The sequence below is a fragment of the Schistocerca piceifrons genome, chromosome 4 (assembly GCF_021461385.2).
Source record: "Schistocerca piceifrons isolate TAMUIC-IGC-003096 chromosome 4, iqSchPice1.1, whole genome shotgun sequence".
In the NCBI taxonomy this organism is placed as follows: Eukaryota; Metazoa; Arthropoda; class Insecta; order Orthoptera; family Acrididae; genus Schistocerca; species Schistocerca piceifrons.
Genome location: NC_060141.1, coordinates 429,015,315 through 429,037,046, shown reverse-complemented (window position 1 = coordinate 429,037,046; position 21,732 = coordinate 429,015,315). Strand labels below are relative to the sequence as shown.

The window sequence follows — 21,732 nt, the reverse complement described above, 5'->3', positions numbered from 1 at the left end:
TAATCTAACATTAGTATATTAAAATAGTTGAGCAATAAGCAAGACATGTGAATAATAATAAAACTGTGATGTTGTAAAAAGTGTGGTTTTTATTTTACTGTAGTACACTAGAATGCGTCTGCTAATATTATTACCCTATTGATTGTTTTGTTTTGTTACTTTTGACAGATCATCCAAAATGTTTTTCCATGCGGTGAACTTAAGAGGTAAGTACTTCAGTATACATTATTCTAACCTATACAAATTTTTTAAGTTCTTTCAGATTTATTCAGTTGGAAGAAACATAGTTAGTAAATTAATTTATTAGCAATTTAAGGAAGTTGTAGGTACCTTCTATCCATTTTCTGCAATAAATTTTTGTTAGTAACTGTAAAGATCGGTGTCTGAAAATTAAACTGAGATAGTGAAGAGGCCAACACTAAGCTGATACATGGACTGTGATAGGGAAGTAACAATATGAAAACAAGAATATTAAACCTGAAGCTTTTGATATTAGACACTTTTTTTTGGGAAAAATGGGGGTGAGGGAGTATAAGGAAGAAAAGGAGCAGGTAGAGATTTGCAATGATACCAGAATCGATTAAAGAACATCTGAGTAACTGAGACTCAAGTGCTGAGGAAAAGAGAAGTACAGAAAGAATGCTTGAGTAGGATGTGATTTGGTAATGTGCATAATGAAGAAGTCTTCCAGTTTCAGCTTACTAGTAAACACTTTCCAGTTTTAGATCACTGAAATAATTTTTTTTTCCTGTTTTCTCTTTTTAGGTAAGATTTTCCCATGTACAAACAGAAGAATGCTTTTTAGGCACTCCAAATTTTCCACAGTGAGGGTGAACAGGGAAGATCTGAGACATGCATAATATTATATGTTCTGAATCTCGCTTGAAATGGAGATATAGTTGACATATGTGCCCATTTGCCACTTCTTTTATATTTCTTTTTATTTTTCTCTCTCATTATCCTCAAAACCAAGGTTCAGTCTATTTCAAAAGCTTAAGATTTGATATGCACACTGTCACAGTCCTCGCATTTTGTTAATGTGTTGTTGGAATTATAGTAACTTGATATAGTCGAACAGTCTTTCATTTCTTTGTGTGTAAAACTTCTTATTTATTATTTTATCTACTGTGAAATAACTGTTGAAAGCTTTAAGTTGTAAAACAATGGTTTCTAAAAAAAAAAAAAATCAAAAAGCTGTTTTTACAGATCATGTTTTTTATTTAGTGAAGCTATCTCCCATACATTAAAAAAAAAAAAAGAAAACTGTTTACCAAATGTGTCGTCCTCTTCACCACCACCCCTCCCGAGATTGTATACTTAAAACCTTTAAACACGATGCTTCTTATATGTATGGTGCTTCATCATTTTGATAACTTTAAATGTTTTAAATGTTCTCACCTATTACCATCAGTTAAAGTCCCATCACTCGCCCCCCTCCCCAAGAATACTTTGCCAACATTATTGCTCAGAATGCATTGTGTAAGATATACATAAATTATAAAATATTGTGGCTGGCAATAAAAATTTTTTTTTGATGTTGAAGAAAAAACAAAAGACAATTTAAAGCATGTTCATTGCCATTCTGAGGTAAAAGATAGACTAAAGTACTGTTTCTGACTGCACTATAAATTTTTGTCCTCAAAACTAGTTATACTTCTTTAGAAAGACAGTTTTTGTTGTAGGTATCATGTGAAATTAAATTATCTTCTCAAATAAAAAAAAAAATTAAATGGCATGAAAAGATAGAACTAATAGAGTACTTTAATAACTGGGACATGGAACAGTTTCTAAACATTAGAGGAATTCATATGCAGCATGGTGTAGAAGTTATTGAATTTATAAAGGTTGATCAAGACTGAGGTTGACACATCTCCTGAACTTCCTTGATAGTTACATTCCTTATTGACGAAGAACTGGGTTTTGTATCAGCTGGTGCCCACTTGTCATACATTTTGGTTAACATGCTGTTTATTATATGCGCTGCTTCCATTTTGATCACGGAAAGTTCAGTTGCTGTGACAAGAGCATTATTGGGTAGTAAAATTGTTTTCTATACAGCACAAATCATCAGTATTTTTATCTGCACTGTCACAAAAATCAACATCAGTACAAAAGCTATGTTTTTCAATGATGATAAATGGTTAGCTTTATACTCATTCACTTACATATTAGAGAAACACTTTGCCTTCCTAGTTATGCATGCTCATCTTCATCAGTTTCTCATTGAGCACCACATTTCCCAATGCTAAATGATAATGATTGATGGCTGCATATTGATATCTTGAAAGAATAAGGGAATGATTTACCAACATGCTGTTTCCTCTCCGTACAGGAGTGCTACCAGATATTTGTTCACATCATTTAGGAATAACACTACAGATAAACGAGCTCTATTTTCTCTGGGTTCATGTAATTTAGCTATCATAGTGCATGGTATTTCTTCACAAATCAATCCGGCGAGAGGGGGGTGTTATGTTTGGATGTTTGGCCACATTCATCTATCATCTACCATACAGTGCCACTCTGCTCCCAGTTCCTTCCTTTCTATTCTCATCACCAATGATACTCCTCTTGGGAATTTGATTTAAGAAGTAGGGAACAATGCTAAAGATTAGACATTTCTCAGAGATTCTACAAAGACTGGCTTCAATCATATACTCAAGAACTAGCAGAAATGCCAAAAACGTGCATTGAGGTGAAATGAGACTACTTTAAAAGTGATGAGGTAAATACTGGGGCACAGTAGTAAATATCAATGAAAGTAAAACAATATTAATTCTTAATCAGCTTTTTTTGTTTATATAAAAACTGGGTATAAATGCATGACAATCAGAAAAAGACAGTATAGTAGGTTTTGATTTTATTAATGCATTTTAAATGCATCGTGCGAAGGATGAATTGATGCATGTTTGCTTGCTTATTGTATCATTTTTAGTGTGCTGTTATGTATTTTTTTTTAAATAAATAGACCATAACAATAAAACAAACACAATGTTCATTGCTGGTGTCATCAACTTCGCAGAGAGGCTCCTTTAGCAGTTGTGATCAGTTGGGTTCAAAAAATATATTTTTAATAATAATAATAATAATAATAATAATAATAATAATGAAAGAAGCTATGTAAGTAATTAATATTTGCTGGAAACAGTGGTAACATTAACCAGATCACAGATCGTGTACTCCAGGCTGAGAGAGAAACAGAAAAGAAACAAATATGTGCCTAAATTTTAAAGGAGAGTAGGGCTCACACAATTTGATTTGATAATTGAAGTAGGCATTTAGGATGAGATGTGATGCAAATAAAGCAAATGTTGATGGGACAAGTGTAAGTTTGTTAGTGTGTGAATAACTGAGATGGTGCAGTCATAAACAAGAAGTCGTATTCAGGAAATATCTGGTTCAAGTACTGTTGCATTCATCTTGATTTAGATTTTCTGCAGTTTGCAGAGATTGCTTAAGAAAAATGCCAGTCTTCTTCCTCCAGAAAACTTATGACCAATACCCTCCACTACACTTTGTGTCCAGCCATGTTCATGTTGATGATAGTAAACAACAACAACAACAACAACAACAATAATAATAATAATAATAATAATAATAATAATGTGAAAAGGACATATTGCTACCCACCAAGTAGAGGAGATGTTGAGTCATACAGAGGCACAACAAACAGACTACAATGAGGTTTTGGGATTTCAACCGGATCATGTTAATTTCTTGGCACAATATTTCTGTTGACAACCATTCAGCGATCTTCAGGTGTCTGCCACTGGAGACTACTAGTTCAGTGTTGGCTTTGTAGCAAAAATTGTCACGGAGACTAATGAGCATCATCTATCAAAGTCCACACCCTTTGCAAGTACTGTTTCAGCTGTGGCACATAGATGTGTGCGTAAAGATGAAAATACATGTCTGCCCTCTGTAGTAATGTGCACACATGGTGCTAAAAGCAAAGGTCAGGTGTCTCTCAGAAGAAATTGCAGAGATAAATGTATCCCAGGCCTTGTCCAGTTGAAAGCCATCACGATTACCAGTATCTCATACTACACGTGTTTCCACAGATTGTTTAATTATTGGACCCCAAAAGGATTTTGTTGGGGGCCAAGATTTTTGTGATGGAATAATCCAAAGAGTGTCCTGTGGTAATACAATGATCAGCTATGGCTGACTTACTGGGCTGCGAAAGGCGGATGTGGTGCTCGTGTTCAGTGCAGCTTTCGTGCACCGTGTGTATCATCTGATCTCTGTAAGCTTTTCCACACTGGCAAGAAATTTTGTTAATTCCGGCCTTCTGCAGTCCCAGATAATCCTTTACCGAACTGTGAAGAGCACTAATCTTCACCAGTGGTGGAAGATTACTCTAACTTGGTGTTTCCTTAACATCCTGCCAGTTCCTTATCTTCTTGATGTTGTGGGTGGTCATGTTTCTTCCTCCTTAGCACTGTATTAATCTGATGTTGAGAGTAACCATTATCTTTGAACACTGCCAGTAGATGTTCTAGCTCTTTGTAAGGCTGTCTCCATCAGAAACAACATGTGACCGGTTAAACCAATGTTCTAAGGATGCCGGTAGTTTGTGAAAGGTGACGACAACTCGACACTTGCAGATAGAGCACCGTATTGTGGGATTACGGTAGACAGAATGCCCTAACGACCCATCCGGTTCCTACCAACAGAGACATCCAAAAAAGGTAAGCAACCATCCTTCTCTATTTCCATCGTAAATTGGATGTCCTTGTGGACTGAATACAGATGTTGCAAGAAACATGGCAGTTATTCTTCACAGTGAGGCCACACTACAAATGTGTCACTTACATATCAACAGAAGACTCTCGGTTTATGTTCTGCCAAATCAAGTGCCCTTTCCTTGAAGTCTTCCGTAAAAACATTTGCTGCCAGAGGGGAGAGAGGACTATCTATGGCAACACTGTCTCTTTGTTCAAATTTTCATTTTTAAATGAAAAATAGATTGAGGAAAGGACATTATGAAAAAGTGCTGTTGTATTGGCCATGAACTCTGTCACTCTGATGAGTGACAAAGGGATTAAGAGGAACCTTAGTGAAAAGTGAGATGACATCGAAGCTCACTAATAAGTCAATTTCATTGAGTTGAAGTGACTTCAGTTTACTGATAAAGTCAGCAGAATTGCAGACATGGTGCGCACAGTTCCCCCACAGAATGTCTCATTAGAGAGGCAAGATGTATAGCCAAATCATATGTGGGGGCATTGATGTTACTGAGGATTGGTCGTAATGGAATCTCCTATTTATGAGCCTTTGGAAGACTACAATGGCTACTCTCCGTATCAGATTAATACAGCACTAAGGAGGAAGAAACGTGACCACCCACAATGTCAAGAGGATAAGGAGCTATTCGAGTCCAGAATATTCCTTCCACATTTCGCCAACCTTTCATCTAAAGTACACAGGATTCCGAGGAAACATAAAGTTAAAGTAATCTTCTGGCAACCGGTGAAGATCAGTGCTCTTCGCGGTTCAGTAAAGGATGATCTGGGGCTGTTGAAAGCTGGAATTAATAAAATTCCTTGCCAGTGTGGCATACGTTGGTCAGACAGTACATGCAAGGTGTATTGAACAAGAGCACCACACTCGCCTTTTGCACCCCAGTAAGTTGGCTGTAGCTGAGTATTGTATTTCCATAGGACACTCTATTGATTATTATGCCACAGAAATCTTGGCCCCGACAAGATCCTTTAGGGATTCAGTAATTAAAGAATCTGTGGAAATATTCTAGCACAAGATCTTAATAAAGCGTGATGGTGACTTCCAACTGGACAAGGCTTGGGACCTGTTGATCTCTGTAATTTCTTCTGAGAGAAAACATTTCACTCATTATGACATGTCTGATGACATCTGACATCTGACATTTGCTTTTAGTGCCAGGTGCATGCATTCTGACAGAGTGGGCATGTAGTTTCACCTTTACGCATGTGCCTGCATGCCACAGAAGGAACAGTATTTGCAGAGGGCGTGGACTTTGATAGAGAATACTCCACTGATGGCCACCAATGTGCATGCATCTCCTTGCCAATTTTTGCTATAGAGGGACATCGTGAACTAGAGATTTCCAATGGTGGACACCTGAAAATGGTGGACACCTGAAAATGGTGGACGCCTGAAAATGGTGGACGCCTGAAAATGGTGGACGCCTGAAAATGGTGGACGCCTGAAAATGGTGGACGCCTGAAAATGGTGGACGCCTGAAAATGGTGGACGCCTGAAAATGGTGGACGCCTGAAAATGGTGGACGCCTGAAAATGGTGGACGCCTGAAAATGGTGGACGCCTGAAAATGGTGGACGCCTGAAAATGGTGGACGCCTGAAAATGGTGGACGCCTGAAAATGGTGGACGCCTGAAAATGGTGGACGCCTGAAAATGGTGGACGCCTGAAAATGGTGGACGCCTGAAAATGGTGGAACCAACATATTGTGGCAAGAAGTCCAGCTGCAATCCCGAAACCTCATAGAATATTCAGTATACTGGGAAAACTTCGAGATTCACAAAAAGACTGCTATACTTTAAAGCTTTCAGCTAAAAGGTCTTCTTCCAGAGTAGATGTAGTACAGACATTTACACAAGCACAACTCTCACAAGTGGCCAGCGATAGTAGGGGAGGGGGGTGGGGGAGGGGAGGGAGCTCTCGCTTTGTGCTTGTGTGAATATGCATATGTTTTCTACTGTGGAAGGAGGTCTTGTGGCTGAAAGAAGAAATGTATAGCAGTCTTTTCATTGTGCCTCTCTGAATCGACATCTCCTCTACATGGTGGGTAGCAATCTGTCATAATAATAACAGACCAAATCAATGGAGGACATTGGGTCTGCAACAAATATTGAAGTAGGAGGCAACGAGGAAGCAAGCGAGTGTGAGCTGAAAATAAATAAGCCAAAGGATATAAGAGGAAGGGGGAAGAATTAAAATGAATGGAAACCATCTGACAGATGTTAATGAACCGCTACTGTAACATGGAAAGAAAATATGCCCAGGAACCACAAGAAGAACCGAAAGTTGATGTTACACTAAGTTGAGAAATATTACTGAGTTTATTTGTGGGGACTCTTTTTATAAAGACACTTACCACAATAGTATAGGTACTGGACTATTATTCAGGAAAAGTAGGCATCAAATCCCCATCGGGCCCCACAAATTGTCATTCAAGTTCACTTAGAACATGGTTCACTTAGAAGATAGTCTCGTAAATGTAATAGTATGGGATCAGAAAGAGAGATGGAGTTTACCTACATCATTTATTGTTTTTGCTGATGATCGAGTAGTCGTAACACAAGATGGGAAGGAGGCTAACTATATGTGCAGTCAACTAGGAGTAGCTTACAAAACTTGTGGTTTGAAGATTAATTGCCAAAAACAGAATACTTGACTAATGATTCAGATGAGCTATACTTCGAAGGAAAGAAAATCAAAAAGATAAACACTTTCTTTTATTTGGGATCAATTTTAGAAATCGAGGGAAAATCAGAGTCAGAAATAAATAAAAGAATTAGTAGCGGACGGAAGGTCATTGGGATGCTTAACTCAGTCTTATGGAGCAGAAATGTAATGAGCAGAACTAAAAAATGAATATAGAAATCCATATTAGAGTGTTTGGTTCTGTATGGAATGGAGACCTGGACAATTAACCTGAAGCACATTAAAAAATTACAAGCTCTAGAGATAGACTTCTGGAGAAGATCGGCAAGAGTCTCCAGGAAAGAAAAGATAAGGCAGACTGAAATAATAAGGAGAATGGAAATAAAAGAAAGAATATATGTCGTAATGGATAGGAAGAAATTACAGTGGTACGGGCATGTACGACGAATGGAGAAAGCCAGAATACCAAAATTGATACTGGAGTAGGAACCAGAAGGGAGAAGAAGAAAACGATGACTTATGACCATCTGGCTCCAAAATGTAGAGCACACAATTAGGAGAATTGGCACAGAGGAAGAGGACACACAAGATTGAAACACCTGAAGTAATATTTTGAAAATATAGCTTAAGAATATTTATTCATTGTATTGTAATTTCCGAGTAAATTATTATGTTGGAGATAAGCCTCTGTAATGAGGAAAAGTTCAAAATATAAAAAGCCTCTTTAATGAGGAAAAGCTCAAAATAAAAAAATAAAATAAAAAAAAAACTTCACTTTTAATCATATAAGGCGACTGATATCATGGTTCTTTTGCACTAGTTGTGGCTGATTTTTCTGATCCCATCCTTGACCAGTCTGAACTCGTGCTCTGTGGCTAATAACTCAGTTATCAAAAAATCTTGATCCATAATCTTCCTTTAGTGGTAATGGAAAGGAGAGGAAATGTGTAAGGGAGGGGGGAGGGCGTGATTGGTGGTGATGTTTGGGTAATGGTAGCAGTTGTGGTATTATTGGCAGATGAATGAATGCATGAAATAGGTTGCACTGCAGAATTCTTTATAAAAGTGCAGTGATTAGAATGAAAGATGATTAATTTAATAGTTAAAACGTCTTAGTGGACTGTACAGTTAGCTGCACTGTAATATGATGGACTCGGATAGATCAGAAACCATATTTGATTCTATATCCATAAGATTATTCTACTACAAAAGCTACAATGGATCATGGCAGTAGCTGCTAATTTACTAGTGTCATGTATCATGATTTTGCAGTGTCGGGAGAAAAAAAGTAAAAAAAAACTGTAAAAAACAATATATTAACTGAACTGAAGGCACATAGTCAAGGAGTGCTTCATGTGTAAAGTAAAATGCTCTGGCAACAACTTTGCAGAGCCACCTCTGCATTAGCTGAGTTAAGAGCAAACATGAAGTTGTTTGCAGTGTACACTTGACAGCACAAAACTTGATTGGCGGAAATCTCAGCCAAGGTTAAAGTTTGGTACAGTACTGACACAAATGAAGTGCAACAGAACATATCTTTTCATTTATGTTGAGAATATACAGATGAGGAAATATTACTTCAAAGATTACGGGAAATTGACCTTGTCAGTTTTCAAGATCTGTTACATATGGCACAACATCTTTCTGCAAATAGAATATGCTGGTATTATCAATAGATAATAGATAACTGAATAGATATAAGTTTTTTAGTAGACCCGCCAGTTTAGCCGAGGGTGCTAATGCGCTGCTATCTAGACTCGGTAGGTGCACCGGCCTTGGATCGAATCTGCCCAGTGGATTAACGACGGGGCCCGTTGTGCTGGCCAGCCTGGATGTGGTTTTTAGGCAGTTTTCCACATCCCACTAGGTGAATACTGGGCTGGTCCCCATGTCCCGCCTCAGTTACACAACTTGCAGAAATTTGAAAATGTTCACACTGTTTCATGGTTTACACTAGACACAGACAGTTGGGGTACACTAATTCCATCCCAGTGGGTACGGGGTGGCGACAGGAAGGGCATCTGGCCACCCTCTGACACTAACATCGCCAAATCCTTAGTAACAAGGCCGACTCTGCATTGTAGTGGGACAAAGGCCCTAGGAAATGATCATGATGAAATAAGTTCTTTAGCGGTTACTGTAGCTGAATAAAACAATTTGCAAGCTTTATATGTAAAGTGTCTTGTGTACGAATCATCACATCCACCATAAGAGAGACATTCTTCTGTGTATTGTTTGTGAAATCCTCAATTGTATTATTTGAAACACATTTCAGTGATGCACAGCTAATTTCCCACAGAAAATGCCCTGGAATTTTGTGTATGAAACAATGGGAGTCACTTCTGGTGGAGAATGACCTCCCTAGAGTCAAAAACTGAAAATTTACTGTCTCTGTTTGACATAATGCATGAGAATTATTCACACAGTTCCATCAGTATTACACAGCTCCTGAGAGCACTGCACAATGATAGATAAAATGTTATTGAACTACAGAAGAATCAAGTAGGCATGTAGGAACTGAACTTTGGCTTGTAACAACACCTGTTCAGGATGATAATCTTGTCAACACATCACAGCAAAATCCTTTTTTTAAATGGTGCAGTTCAAATGTACCACTGCATTTCCCAGATCGGTTGATATGGCTTGGTGCTGGCTTTGAGAGGCTGGACTACACAAAAGTGACCATCAAGAAGTGGATCTATGGTGATCAACAACTACAGATTACGATATGCTGAAAACAATGTCAACTGTGACTGATGGAACACATTATCTGACAAATCAGTATTCTCACCAGCGAATGATGGTCTAGTATGAGTACATAGGCCTCAGTGTTCCTATTTTGTTTCCAAATGCATCCATAAGTCATCTCACAGTGGGCGTATATCTGTGGCAGTTGGGGGTGGGTGTGGTCCTGTGGACCTCGAATGATTTATAGGGTAGGTGATCGTCTTCATGCTGCTCAGTATACCAATGTTATGAATAATATTATGCTACCTTCAGTACAGCAATTATATTATGAGAGAATAATCTGTTTCCAGTTGAACCAGTCTCCTATACACATGTCAGTGATGGTGCAGGACTGGTTTGCAGAACGGAATGAAATTTCTCTACTCGTTTGGCCTGAACCTTATTGAAAATAGATTTGCAGAGACAAAAGGAACCATGTAAGAAAACTGGTCTCACTCCACACCGATAAACTGTGATGACCTTTGGAATGTCACTCTAGCTGCCTGGCAGGTGGTGGCAGCAAATGAGACATATATTATACACACCTGATAGGCTCCCTTTTTGCATATTACAGTCAGTGAGTGAAGTTGAAGGCCTTTGGACTAGATATTAAGTGGTAAACAGCTTGCTGTGCTCTTTTAAGATCCATAAATATCTTATAAAGAACTGTGAATGGTTCTGTCTATCAATTTTGTAATTTGTGATATGAACTAATAGATGGAAACATTCCACATGGGAAAAATATATCTAAAAACAAAGATGATGTGACTTACCAAACGAAAGCGCTGGCATGTCGATAGACACACAAACAAACACAAACATGCACACAAAATTCAAGCTTTCGCAACAAACTGTTGCCTCATTAGGAAAGAGGGAAGGAGAGGGAAAGACGAAAGGAAGTGGGTTTTAAGGGAGAGGGTAAGGAGTCATTCCAATCCCGGGAGCGGAAAGACTTACCTTAGGGGGAAAAAAGGACGGGTATACACTCGCGCGCACACACACACATATCCATCCACACATATACAGACACAAGCAGACATATTTAAAGACAAAGAGTTTGGGCAGAGATGTCAGTCGAGGCGGAAGTGCAGAGGCAAAGATTATGTTGAATGACAGGTGAGGTGTGAGTGGCGGCAACTTGAAATTAGCGGAGATTGAGGCCTGGTGGGTAACGGGAAGAGAGGATATATTGAAGAGCAAGTTCCCATCTCCGGAGTTCGGATAGGTTGGTGTTGGTGGGAAGTATCCAGATAACCCGGATGGTGTAACACTTTGCCAAGATGTGCTGGCCGTGCACCAAGGCATGTTTAGCCACAGGGTGATCCTCATTACCAACAAACACTGTCTGCCTGTGTCCATTCATGCGAATGGACAGTTTGTTACTGGTCATTCCCACATAGAATGCATCACAGTGTAGGCAGGTCAGTTGGTAAATCATGTGGGTGCTTTAACACATGGCCTGCCCTGAAATGAGATCCATCCTTCATGAAATCCTCCCCACTCCACCAAGAGTGTCTTTCCGCCGTCCACCTAACCTTCGTAACCTGTTAGTTCATCCCTATGAAATCCCCAAACCACCTTCCCTACCCTCTGGCTCCTATCCTTGTAACCGCCCCCGGTGTAAAACCTGTCCCATGCACCCTCCTACCACCACCTACTCCAGTCCTGTAACCCGGAAGGTGTACACAATCAAAGGCAGAGCCACGTGTGAAAGCACCCACGTGATTTACCAACTGACCTGCCCACACTGTGATGCGTTCTATGTGGGAATGACCAGCAACAAACTGTCCATTCGCATGAATGGACACAGGCAGACAGTGTTTGTTGGTAATGAGGATCACCCTGTGGCTAAACATGCCTTGGTGCACGGCCAGCACATCTTGGCACAGTGTTACACCGTCCGGGTTATCTGGATACTTCCCACCAACACCAACCTATCCTAACTCCGGAGATGGGAACTTGCTCTTCAGTATATCCTCTCTTCCCGTTACCCACCAGGCCTCAATCTCCGCTAATTTCAAGTTGCCGCCACTCACACCTCACCTGTCATTCAACATCATCTTTGCCTCTGCACTTCCGCCTTGACTGACATCTCTGCCCAAACTCTTTGTCTTTAAATATGTCTGCTTGTGTCTGTATATGTGTGGATGGATATATGTGTGTGTGTGTGTGTGTGAGTGTATACCCGTCCTTTTTTCCCCCTAAGGTAAGCTTTTCCGCTCCCGGGATTGGAATGACTCCTTACCCTCTCCCTTAAAACCTACTTCCTTTCGTCTTTCCCTCTCCTTCCCTCTTTCCTGATGAGGCAACAGTTTGTTGCGAAAGCTTGAATTTTGTGTGTATGTTTGTGTTTGTTTGTGTGTCTATCGACGTGCCAGCGCTTTCGTTTGGTAAGTCACATCATCTTTGTTTTTAGATATAATTTTGTAATTTGAACAGATTAAAAAATTAATGTAGTAGTACAAAAATTTTTTACTTTTGATATCTCTTTTTCATTTAGGGTAACACTTAAATATTCCAAATCACTTCTGCGACATAAAATCATCATCTTGAAATAAAAATAAGGTTACATAAACTGAAGACATTTAAAATTCAAAATATGAACAGTCTGTATGGGTGGTGTAGCGTGTAACTAAGAATACTTATCTTGAGATCTGCTTGTTATCCTGGCATTCTTACTGAGAACTGGATTCTCATTTTAGTTCCATTCAGTGCGCTGTATGAATTACAAAAAAGGTACGCCTTTTTTATTTTTTTGTTGCGTATTTAAAGCACAGAGTGACATGATTTGTCACAGAAACTCTGATCAACATAGAACACCAGTTAGCTGGCTTTAACAATGTTTTCGTTATTGCTATTACGGATTTTGAATATTACAGTTAAAAATAATGACATCCAGTTGTACTGACTTGCATACATTATAGTTCCAAATACTCTAATCAGTTTTAGATATCAGATTTAACCAAATTACAGTATTACTAAAGGAATTTACATCAGTTATGTAAAATGAATAATAAACTTATTGTTTTCTGTAATTCCATTAGATGAAATTAAGCATGACTCTCCTGCCATGTTTCTATATATATTTGAATAGAGATTTCTAATAGTATTAACAGCAGCACTCTCTTTTACACAAAGTATCTTTCGATGATTTGTTGACGTGTTTTGGTGGACATAATACCTCAAATTGACTCAATTACTTTGAAAATTAGTGACTTCAGTTGCATACACTTTTTATACAGATGGATAACAACAGTTTATGATTTGATTTGTTCCAGATGTTTTTGAATAAAAGATGAAAAGAACAGTGTATTACATTATTTCATTGCAAGTTTGTTATAACAGAATATGATTATTTCTGACATTCCTACCAATGAATCAAATTCTTCAAATTAAATGTATCGATGTTTCATAGTTATTCACATTTTATATCATGTATAAGTCAGAGATTACTGGTTCAGACATTGTTATGACATTATAATTAGTCTGTTAATTGAAATCTGGACGATTACTTGCCCTAAATGAAATGATAGTCATGGTATTGAGCAGTGCAATGGGCTTCCCAAAGTGGTTTGTTATTTATCACACCAAGCCAGATATGGACAAACCTTGTTGCCTGGCAGTTTTCTGCTAGACCGCTGGATGTACCACTGAGCTATGAATGCGTTATGCCTCAGCCACTGACTTCTTACTGCCCTTGAGTCGACATTACAAAATAAAGTGCCTTTACTAGGTCGACAACGCTATGAATGATGCATCACAGTTTTCTTGTTTGTCTGCTAAGTGTCAGAGAGGTGTTAGTCGTTCTACTACAGTCACAATTACAAGTGTTCTGTACTTTTATGAGCAGATCTGTACACCCTGTAATGTGAGTGGCTCCTGCAGATTAGATTAGATTAGTATTTGTTCCATAGATCATGAATACGACACTTCGTAATGATGTGGAATGTGTCGGGTAAATTTTACATTTAAGGTGGGTTTTGAACTCACAACCCCCCATGCAACAGTCTAGTATCATAACCATAACATGGCGCATAATTCACATTTCAACCACAGCCATTTTTTGTTCTGTCAAGAGACTACTAGACTCCACTGTCATAGTTAGCTCTTCCAGTATTTTGTGTGAGGGTGAAGGGTTTTAAGACTGCCTCATATGTCACATATGTGTCATTCCGCCCATTACTGGGTGATCTTGCAATCTGTCTATTTATTAATCAGTTTGATAAAAAAAATTAGGCTGGCTCTGTGTGTATGCCTCATTTTAGCCACAAAATGCCTGTCTATGAATTATTGTACACCTGAAATCGGAGGCTGTGGCCAACAAGTGTAGAACATCTGCTAGTGTTCTATAAGCTGGATATATGAGGGTACACATTGGATAATTACACTGAGGCACATTACTATGAATATGTCGTAGATGGAAGACTACAGTACATACCATGAGAATGGTCGAACTAGGTATAGAAGAAGAATATGTAGATAAGGAAAATGATAGTTGTCCTTATTCATGTAAAGCGATGCTATAAAGTGTAAAATAAGTGATTTATAATAGCTGCCTTAATGAATGACAATGAGTTTACATGCAAGAGATACAATGTTTCTGAAATAATAAAGTTTGTGATTTAGAGAGAGATGTTACATGCAATTGAGGATGATGTCTAAGCAACGTGCTAAAGTGGAACAGCCTGTCATTGCGTTACATGTCAGTGCCAAGACTGAACTGATGGTGCTGGTGAGTAACCTTTTCAGATGAGCCACTTTTTGTGCTTTAAAGGATGGTTAGGCATTGATGTATTCTGACTCACCAGGGTAGCCGAGAGCACTAATGCGCTGCTTCCTGGTCTTGGGTAGGGGTACCAGCCCTGGATTGAATCCGCCCGGCGGATTGACGTCGTGCGCTGGTGTGCCGGCCAGCCTGGATGTGATTTTTGGGCAGTTTTCCACATCCCACTAGGTGAATACTGGGCTAGTCCACATGTTCCACTTCAGTTCCACAGCTCGCAGACATCTGAACATGTTCACACTATTTTATGGATTCCACTAGACACAGACAGTTGGGGTACACTAATTGCGTCCTGGGCGGGGTTACAGAGTGGCTGCGGGAAGGGGATCTGGCCACCCCTTACCGTTAACATGCCAAATCCGATTAACCATAGCCAACCCTGCGTAACCGTGGGATAAGGCGCAAGCAATAGAATAGATAGATAGGCATTGATGTATTCTGTCATAGAGCATGCATGGTGAATGTTGCTGATAAAATGTAAGGCTGTAAGGGGAGAAAGTAGAGTTATGGTCTGGCATTCTCTATGATCATTACACAGTGTCAGAGAACTAAAGAAAAATCAAGACATGGTCATTGGAGCTGTTGACGTAGAAAAAGCATTCAACCATGTAAAATGGTGCAAGATGTTAAAAATTCTGTAGGCTGTAGGGAAAGGTGGATAATTTACAACACATACAGGAAGTAAGAGTCAGCAGTAAGAATGGAAGATGAAGAATGAAGTTCTTGGATTAGAAGGGTGTAGGGTAGTGATGCAATCTTTCACATTCACTGTTCAATCTGTACATCAGAGAAGCAGTGATAGACACAAAGGAAAGGTTCAAAGATCGGAGTTAAAATTAAAGCTGAAAGGATATCAGTGATATTTGCTGATGACATTGGTATCCTTAGTGAAAGTGAAGTAGAACAGGATAGTCAGTGACACAATACGGATTGAGACTAAACCAAAGAAAGACAAAAGTAATGAGGTTTAGCAAAATTGAGATCAGCAATAAACTTCACACCAGAACTAGTGACCACAAAATAGATGAAGTGAAGGAATTCTGCCAGCAAAGTAACACATGGCGGGCAAAGCAAAGAGGACATTAAAAGCAGACTAGCACAGGCAAAGAGGGCATCCCTGGCTGAAAGAAGTGTACTAGTATCAAACATATACCTTAATTTGTGGAAGAAATTTGTGCGAATGTACACCTCCTGTTGTGTCAACAGATAGATCGCTACATAATGACCCATGTCTCAACAAATAATTGTTTTTGGATATAGTTCTTACTATCAATAAGAACTAGATATGTCTGCCATGCCTTACATTATTAGTGAGCACGGCATAGTTTGTTTTGACATATATGGTGTGATTTTTAAGTACTGAAGCTCATGGATCACAGGTCACCTATTTGAATGAATGCACCGAATTTGATTTTAGTTTTAACCTCTTGACTATGCTTAAATGCTTATGTCGTTATTGAGTTTTGTGCTTTGAATTATATCCATATTGTAAAGAGTGCGTTGGTAGCATGGCAAATCTTAAATTCCGGAAGAAAGAAGCAGTGATAAATTGTTAACATGCAGCAGGTGAAATTGCAGTAGAGATGTACTATCATATATGGGGGCTTACAGTAGTGATTGTGTTTGTCAAAACTAGATTTCCTGATACTCAGATAATTGAAGATTATTCAATCTCCATAAATTTCAGCTATGTTCTAGGGCTCTGTTCACTCAGACATGTTATAGTATTGAGTAAGGTATTGAGACTGTTTCCTATGACAGATGAATAGCTTCTAAATTTATTGGTAAAGCAATAACTGTGTCACTCCTAATAGGAAAGGCTTTCAACAGAGGACAACTTGTTCCCTGACTGCAAACTATTCATTGAAGACAAGGAAGAGGAACAAGTTAATATTACAGGATTCAGTTGGTAAAAATTGTGGTTTATTGCAAAGGATTACTTCTGAGCTTGAGAGTTGAGGAATGATGCAGAATGTCGTTATCTGGGCAGATTGACATCAGCATTCATCAGCTGAGTAAAAATACCATGCCACTTGGTTTCTCTTCAAATACTGAAGCAGTTCATGAAGATTTCGTTTCTGAAGGCAATATTATGACAGATTAAAAATTGATAAAGCTTTATGAAAGCACCTTGCCATAATTAAAGACCACTTCCCTTCAACCAATGCCTGTGTGAATGTAAAATTGTCATTGTTCCCTACTCTCATTTAAAATTCCAGTAACCATCAAAGAATATTCTACCTCAACTGTTACTTTGTTGTTCTTCCCCTCATGTCTTGATGATACTAACATAATATATAGTAAAGACTGATCCCATTACTGCCATCTACCTCATTCTTTCTGTAGGTAAAAGGTCATTCAATATGCTGAAGGGCCACAGTGACTACCTGCCAGAAGGTGTCTGCTGACTGTGAGTCACTTGCATCAGCCACCTCATAACAGTGGTTCCATCCTAGAGCTCCAGCATGGTCTCAAATGCCTAGTTAAATCCTGCAGCTCATGACAAATCCTTCATCTGACACCTTCATTCTTACTAATTCCTATTTCCATCTTTCGTTAATTGGCCACATGTAGTCACTCTATATTATAAACTCCGATTAGTATTTTATTGCATCCCCCAAGCTTTATCATATTGCCACAAGGTTTGTTGTCTTTATGGATGATATCTGTTTATGCGCATACAACCCTCATGCTGTTGATCTTGCTGATGACTTTGCTTACTACTGTTCCCAGTGTTTAGATGCCTTGCCAGATAGTACCACCTTCCTTCCCCCCTGTGGGTTAGAATACACTCAAGGTATTCCTGCCTGTCGTACAAGGCGACTAAAAGGAGTTTCACACATTTCGGCCTTTATGTGATGGTCCCCTGTAGGGTTTGACCTCCATTCTTCAAAATTTTTCCGAAGAGCGAGCCAATTGGGGAAGGGCACCTGCATTGTGTCCATCGTGCATTGAGATCTTTAGCCCACTTTCTCGTTGTCGCATTGCAGTCCTGCCCATTCTCCATCTCTTGGGCAAGGACACTTTCATGGGTGTGTTTTCCACCATGCACTATGCAGTGTAGATTTCTGTGTCGATGATGGCCATGGACTTCTTTGCACCTGACATCCAGCACGGTAGCCAGTCCGTTGTGGTGGGGCTGCCATGTACCCTGTTGGTCTTAGCCCCCTGACCACACAGGGATCGCTCTGCTGATGCCTGTGCCGTTAACTCCCCACATATGCCAAGGAGTAGATGCCCATCCCCCTGGGACATTGGGACTCCCGGCAATGGCCATCCCACCAGGTGGCCTTTGCTGCGGCTGGGTGGTGCCCGTGGGGAGGGACCCTGGTAGGAGAGGGTGGCATCAGGGCGGATGACACGCGATGAAGCATAGTCCATCATCTCTTGCTGGTGGTGAAACTCCAGCAGTCTCTAAGCAATCAAGAGCTCTATTCAATGCACAGATGTACGACGCCAAATCGCTCCCCTCCCTGGCCACACCATGGGAGGAACGTCAGGCTAAGGATGGCAGCGGATCTTATTTGCCCCGGTACCTTGTATGTTCGAGAGCTGATGGGGAATCTTTCATGGCAATGAAGCCTCAGTTTTTTGTTGAGCACTTATAGGACAAGTTTGGGGAGGTGGAGGGCTTGCCCAAAATGAGATCTGGGTCAGTCTTGATCAAAACAGCATCCTCTGCCCAGTCACGGGAGTTACTCGCTTGCGAAAGGCTCGGGGCTGTTTCTGTAACCATCACGCCCCATAAGAGCTTAAATATGGTCCAGCGAATCATATTTCACAGAGACCTTCTTTTGCAGTCCGTCAATGAGCTGCACACCAATTTAGAGCGGCAAGGTGTACATTACATCCGGCGTGTCCACCGGGGTCTGAAGGATAATCGGGTTGCCACCGGTGCCTTCATCTTGGAGGGTGATACATCGCCCAAGGAGGTCAAGATGACAGTCTACCAGTGTGATGTAAAGCCATATATCCCTCCCCCGATGCGGTGCTTTAAGTGCTGGAAGTTCGGCCATATGTCTTCCCGCTGTACTTCCAGTGTCACATACTGAGATTGCAGACGCCCATCACATCCCAATACTCCTTGTGCCGCACCTCCCATCTGTGTCAACTGCGGAGAGCACCATTCGCCTTGCTCGCCTGACTGCAGGATTCTCCAGAAAGAAAGGAAAATCATGGAGTACAAGACCCTGGACAGACTGACCTACACTGAGGCTAAGAGAAAATTTGAACGCTTGCATCCTGTGCATATGACATCGTCTTATGCTGCCGCTACAACAGGTCTGGCGCCATCAGCTCCGCCAAACCAGGTCGCCTCTCAGAGCCGGAAGACTACACCTATCCCGTTAATGGTGGGGGTCATTTCCCTCCCTGTTGCTCTTGCACCACCTACTTTGGGAGCAACAACCCCCCAACCATCGGGGATGTCCATCCCCACTTTTAAGCTGGAGAAGTGTAAGTCTTCTTCGGCTTCTCTCACTAGGAAGGGGACCCTTGGGTCACTCCCTTCCCAGGTTTCTTCTAGTGGGAAAGGTGGCGCCCACCAGTGGCTGGTTGTAGGGCTTCACGCTCATCCTCAGTCCCAGAGACTGAAGCAGTGAAGTCCTCCCAGCCAGAGAAACCCAAGGAGCAGCAAGAGAAATCCAAAAAGAAAACCCCTAAGACCAAGGAAATTGTGGTGGCACCCACACCACCGCTACCTACAAGCTCTGTGGCCAAGGATGGGGTGGAGATTTTGGTGTCCGCTGAGGACCTAGATCTCGTCAGAACCTCAGACACAATGGATATAGACTGCTCAGGCAATGAATTGGTGGCAGCAGGTGACTCTGAGGTGTAAACTGTCTCATTGAATGTTCGATACCTTTCCAGTGTCTCAATATGATCCTCCAGTGGAATTGTGGTGGTTTTTTACACCTGCTGTCTGCATTGCCCTCCAGGAAACCTGGTTCCCAGCAATGTGGACCCCTGCCTTCCGCAGCTATAAGGGGTGTTACAGGAACCGCAGCGACTATAATCGAGTGTCAGGTGGAGTTTGTGTTTATGTCCTAAACTCGGTCTGTAGTGAAAATGTGCCCCTTCAAACCCCTCTTGAAGCTGTGGCTGTCAGAATAAGGACGATGCAGGAAATAACTGTCTGCAATGTGTATCTCCCTCCAGATGGTGCAGTACCCCTGAATGTATTAGCTGCACTGATTGATCAATCCCTAAACCTTTCCTACTTCTGTGAGATTTTAATGCCCGTAACCCCTTACGGGGTGGTACCATGCTTACTGGCCGAAGCAGACATGTCGAAACTTTACTGTCGCAATTCGACCTCTGCCTCTTAAATACTGGGGCTGCCACACATTTCAGTGTGGCTAATGGTAGTTACTTGGCCATTGATTTCTCAATTTGCAGCCCAGGACTTCTCCCACCTATCCACTGGAGAGCACATGACAACCTGTGTGGTAGTGACCACTTCCCCATCTTCCTGTCACTGGCCCAGCATTAGGCACATGGACGCCTGCCCAAATGGGCTTTAAACAAGGTGGACTGGGGAACTTTCACCTCTGCTGTCACCGCTGAATCTCCCCCACATGGTAATGTCGATGTGATGGTTGAGCAGGTGACTAGCACAATTGTTTCTGCGACAGAAAACGAGATCCCTCGCTCTTTAGGGTGCCCGAAACATAAGTCAGTCCCTTGGTGGTCACCAGAAGTTCCTGAAGCAATTAAGGAGCTTCGGCGAGCTCTACAGCTCCCTGGAGCACCTCATAGCCTTGAAACAGCTCCGCGCCCTTGTTCGCTACCTTATCAAACAATGGGAGAAGGAGTGTTGGGAGAGATACGTCTCCACCATTGGGTGCCCCACATCTGGGCAAAGATCAAATGTCTCTTCGGGTACCAGGCCCCAACAGCTGTCCCACGTGTTACCACAAATGGCAAGTTAGGTACCGACACAAACGCGATTGCCGAGCACTTTGCTCGAGCCTCTGCGTCAGAGAATTACCCCCAGCCTTTCGCACACTCAAACGGCAGCTGGAAGGGAACGTCCTCTCATTCACTACACACTGCAGTGAATCCTATAACACCCCATTTACAGAGTGGGAGCTCCTCAGTGCCCTTGCACATTGCCCTGACACAGCTCCTGGGCCTGATTGCATCCACAGCCATATGATTTAAACATATCTCATCTGACTACAAGCGACATCTTCTTGTCATCTTCAACCGGATCTGTTGCGATGGCGTCTTTCCTTCACAGTGGCTGGAGAGCACCATCATTCCAGTGCTCAAACCCGGTAAAAACCCGCTTAATGTGGATAGCTATCGGTCCATAAGCCTCACCAACATCCTTTGTAAGCTGCTGGAATGTATGGTATCTCGGCAGTTGGGTTGCGTCCTGGAGTCACGTGACTTGCTGGCTCCATGTCAGGGCGGCTTCTGCCAGGGTCGCTCTACCACTGATGATCTTGTGTCCATCGAGTCTGCCATCGGAACAGCCTTTTCCGGATGGCAACACCTGATTGCCGTCTTTTTTTACTTATATAAAGCATATGACACAACTTGGTGACATAATATCCTTGCCACATTGAATGAGTGGAGTCTCCGGGGACCACTCCCGAGTTTTATCCAAAGCTTCCTGTCACTCCGTACTTTCCGTGTCCAAGTTGGTGACTCTCATAGTTCCATCCAAATCCAGGAGAATGGAGTCCCGCAGGGCTCTGTATCAAGTGTCTCTCTATTTTTAGTGGCCATTAACAGTCTAGCAGCAGCTGTCGGGTGCTCCGTCTCACCTTCTCTGTATGGAGACGACTTCTGCATTTCGTACTGCTGCTCCAGGACTTGTTGCTGAGT

At 41.2% G+C, this 21,732-nt stretch overlaps 1 protein-coding gene across 4 annotated transcripts in view; it reads left to right on the top strand.

Annotated features, from left to right (window-relative positions):
• LOC124795078 (alpha-tubulin N-acetyltransferase 1-like) overlaps positions 1 to 21,732 on the top strand; it is a 102,102-nt gene that overhangs the window by 68,587 nt on the left and 11,783 nt on the right. For 3 of the 4 annotated variants that reach the window (XM_047258895.1, XM_047258894.1, XM_047258893.1), the window contains one exon: positions 169 to 206. In XM_047258895.1, coding sequence (XP_047114851.1) covers positions 169 to 206 — 38 coding nt within the window. Of the gene's footprint in view, positions 1 to 168; positions 207 to 765; positions 1,073 to 21,732 lie in introns of those variants that run through there. The other variant, XM_047258896.1, reaches the window with a different exon arrangement.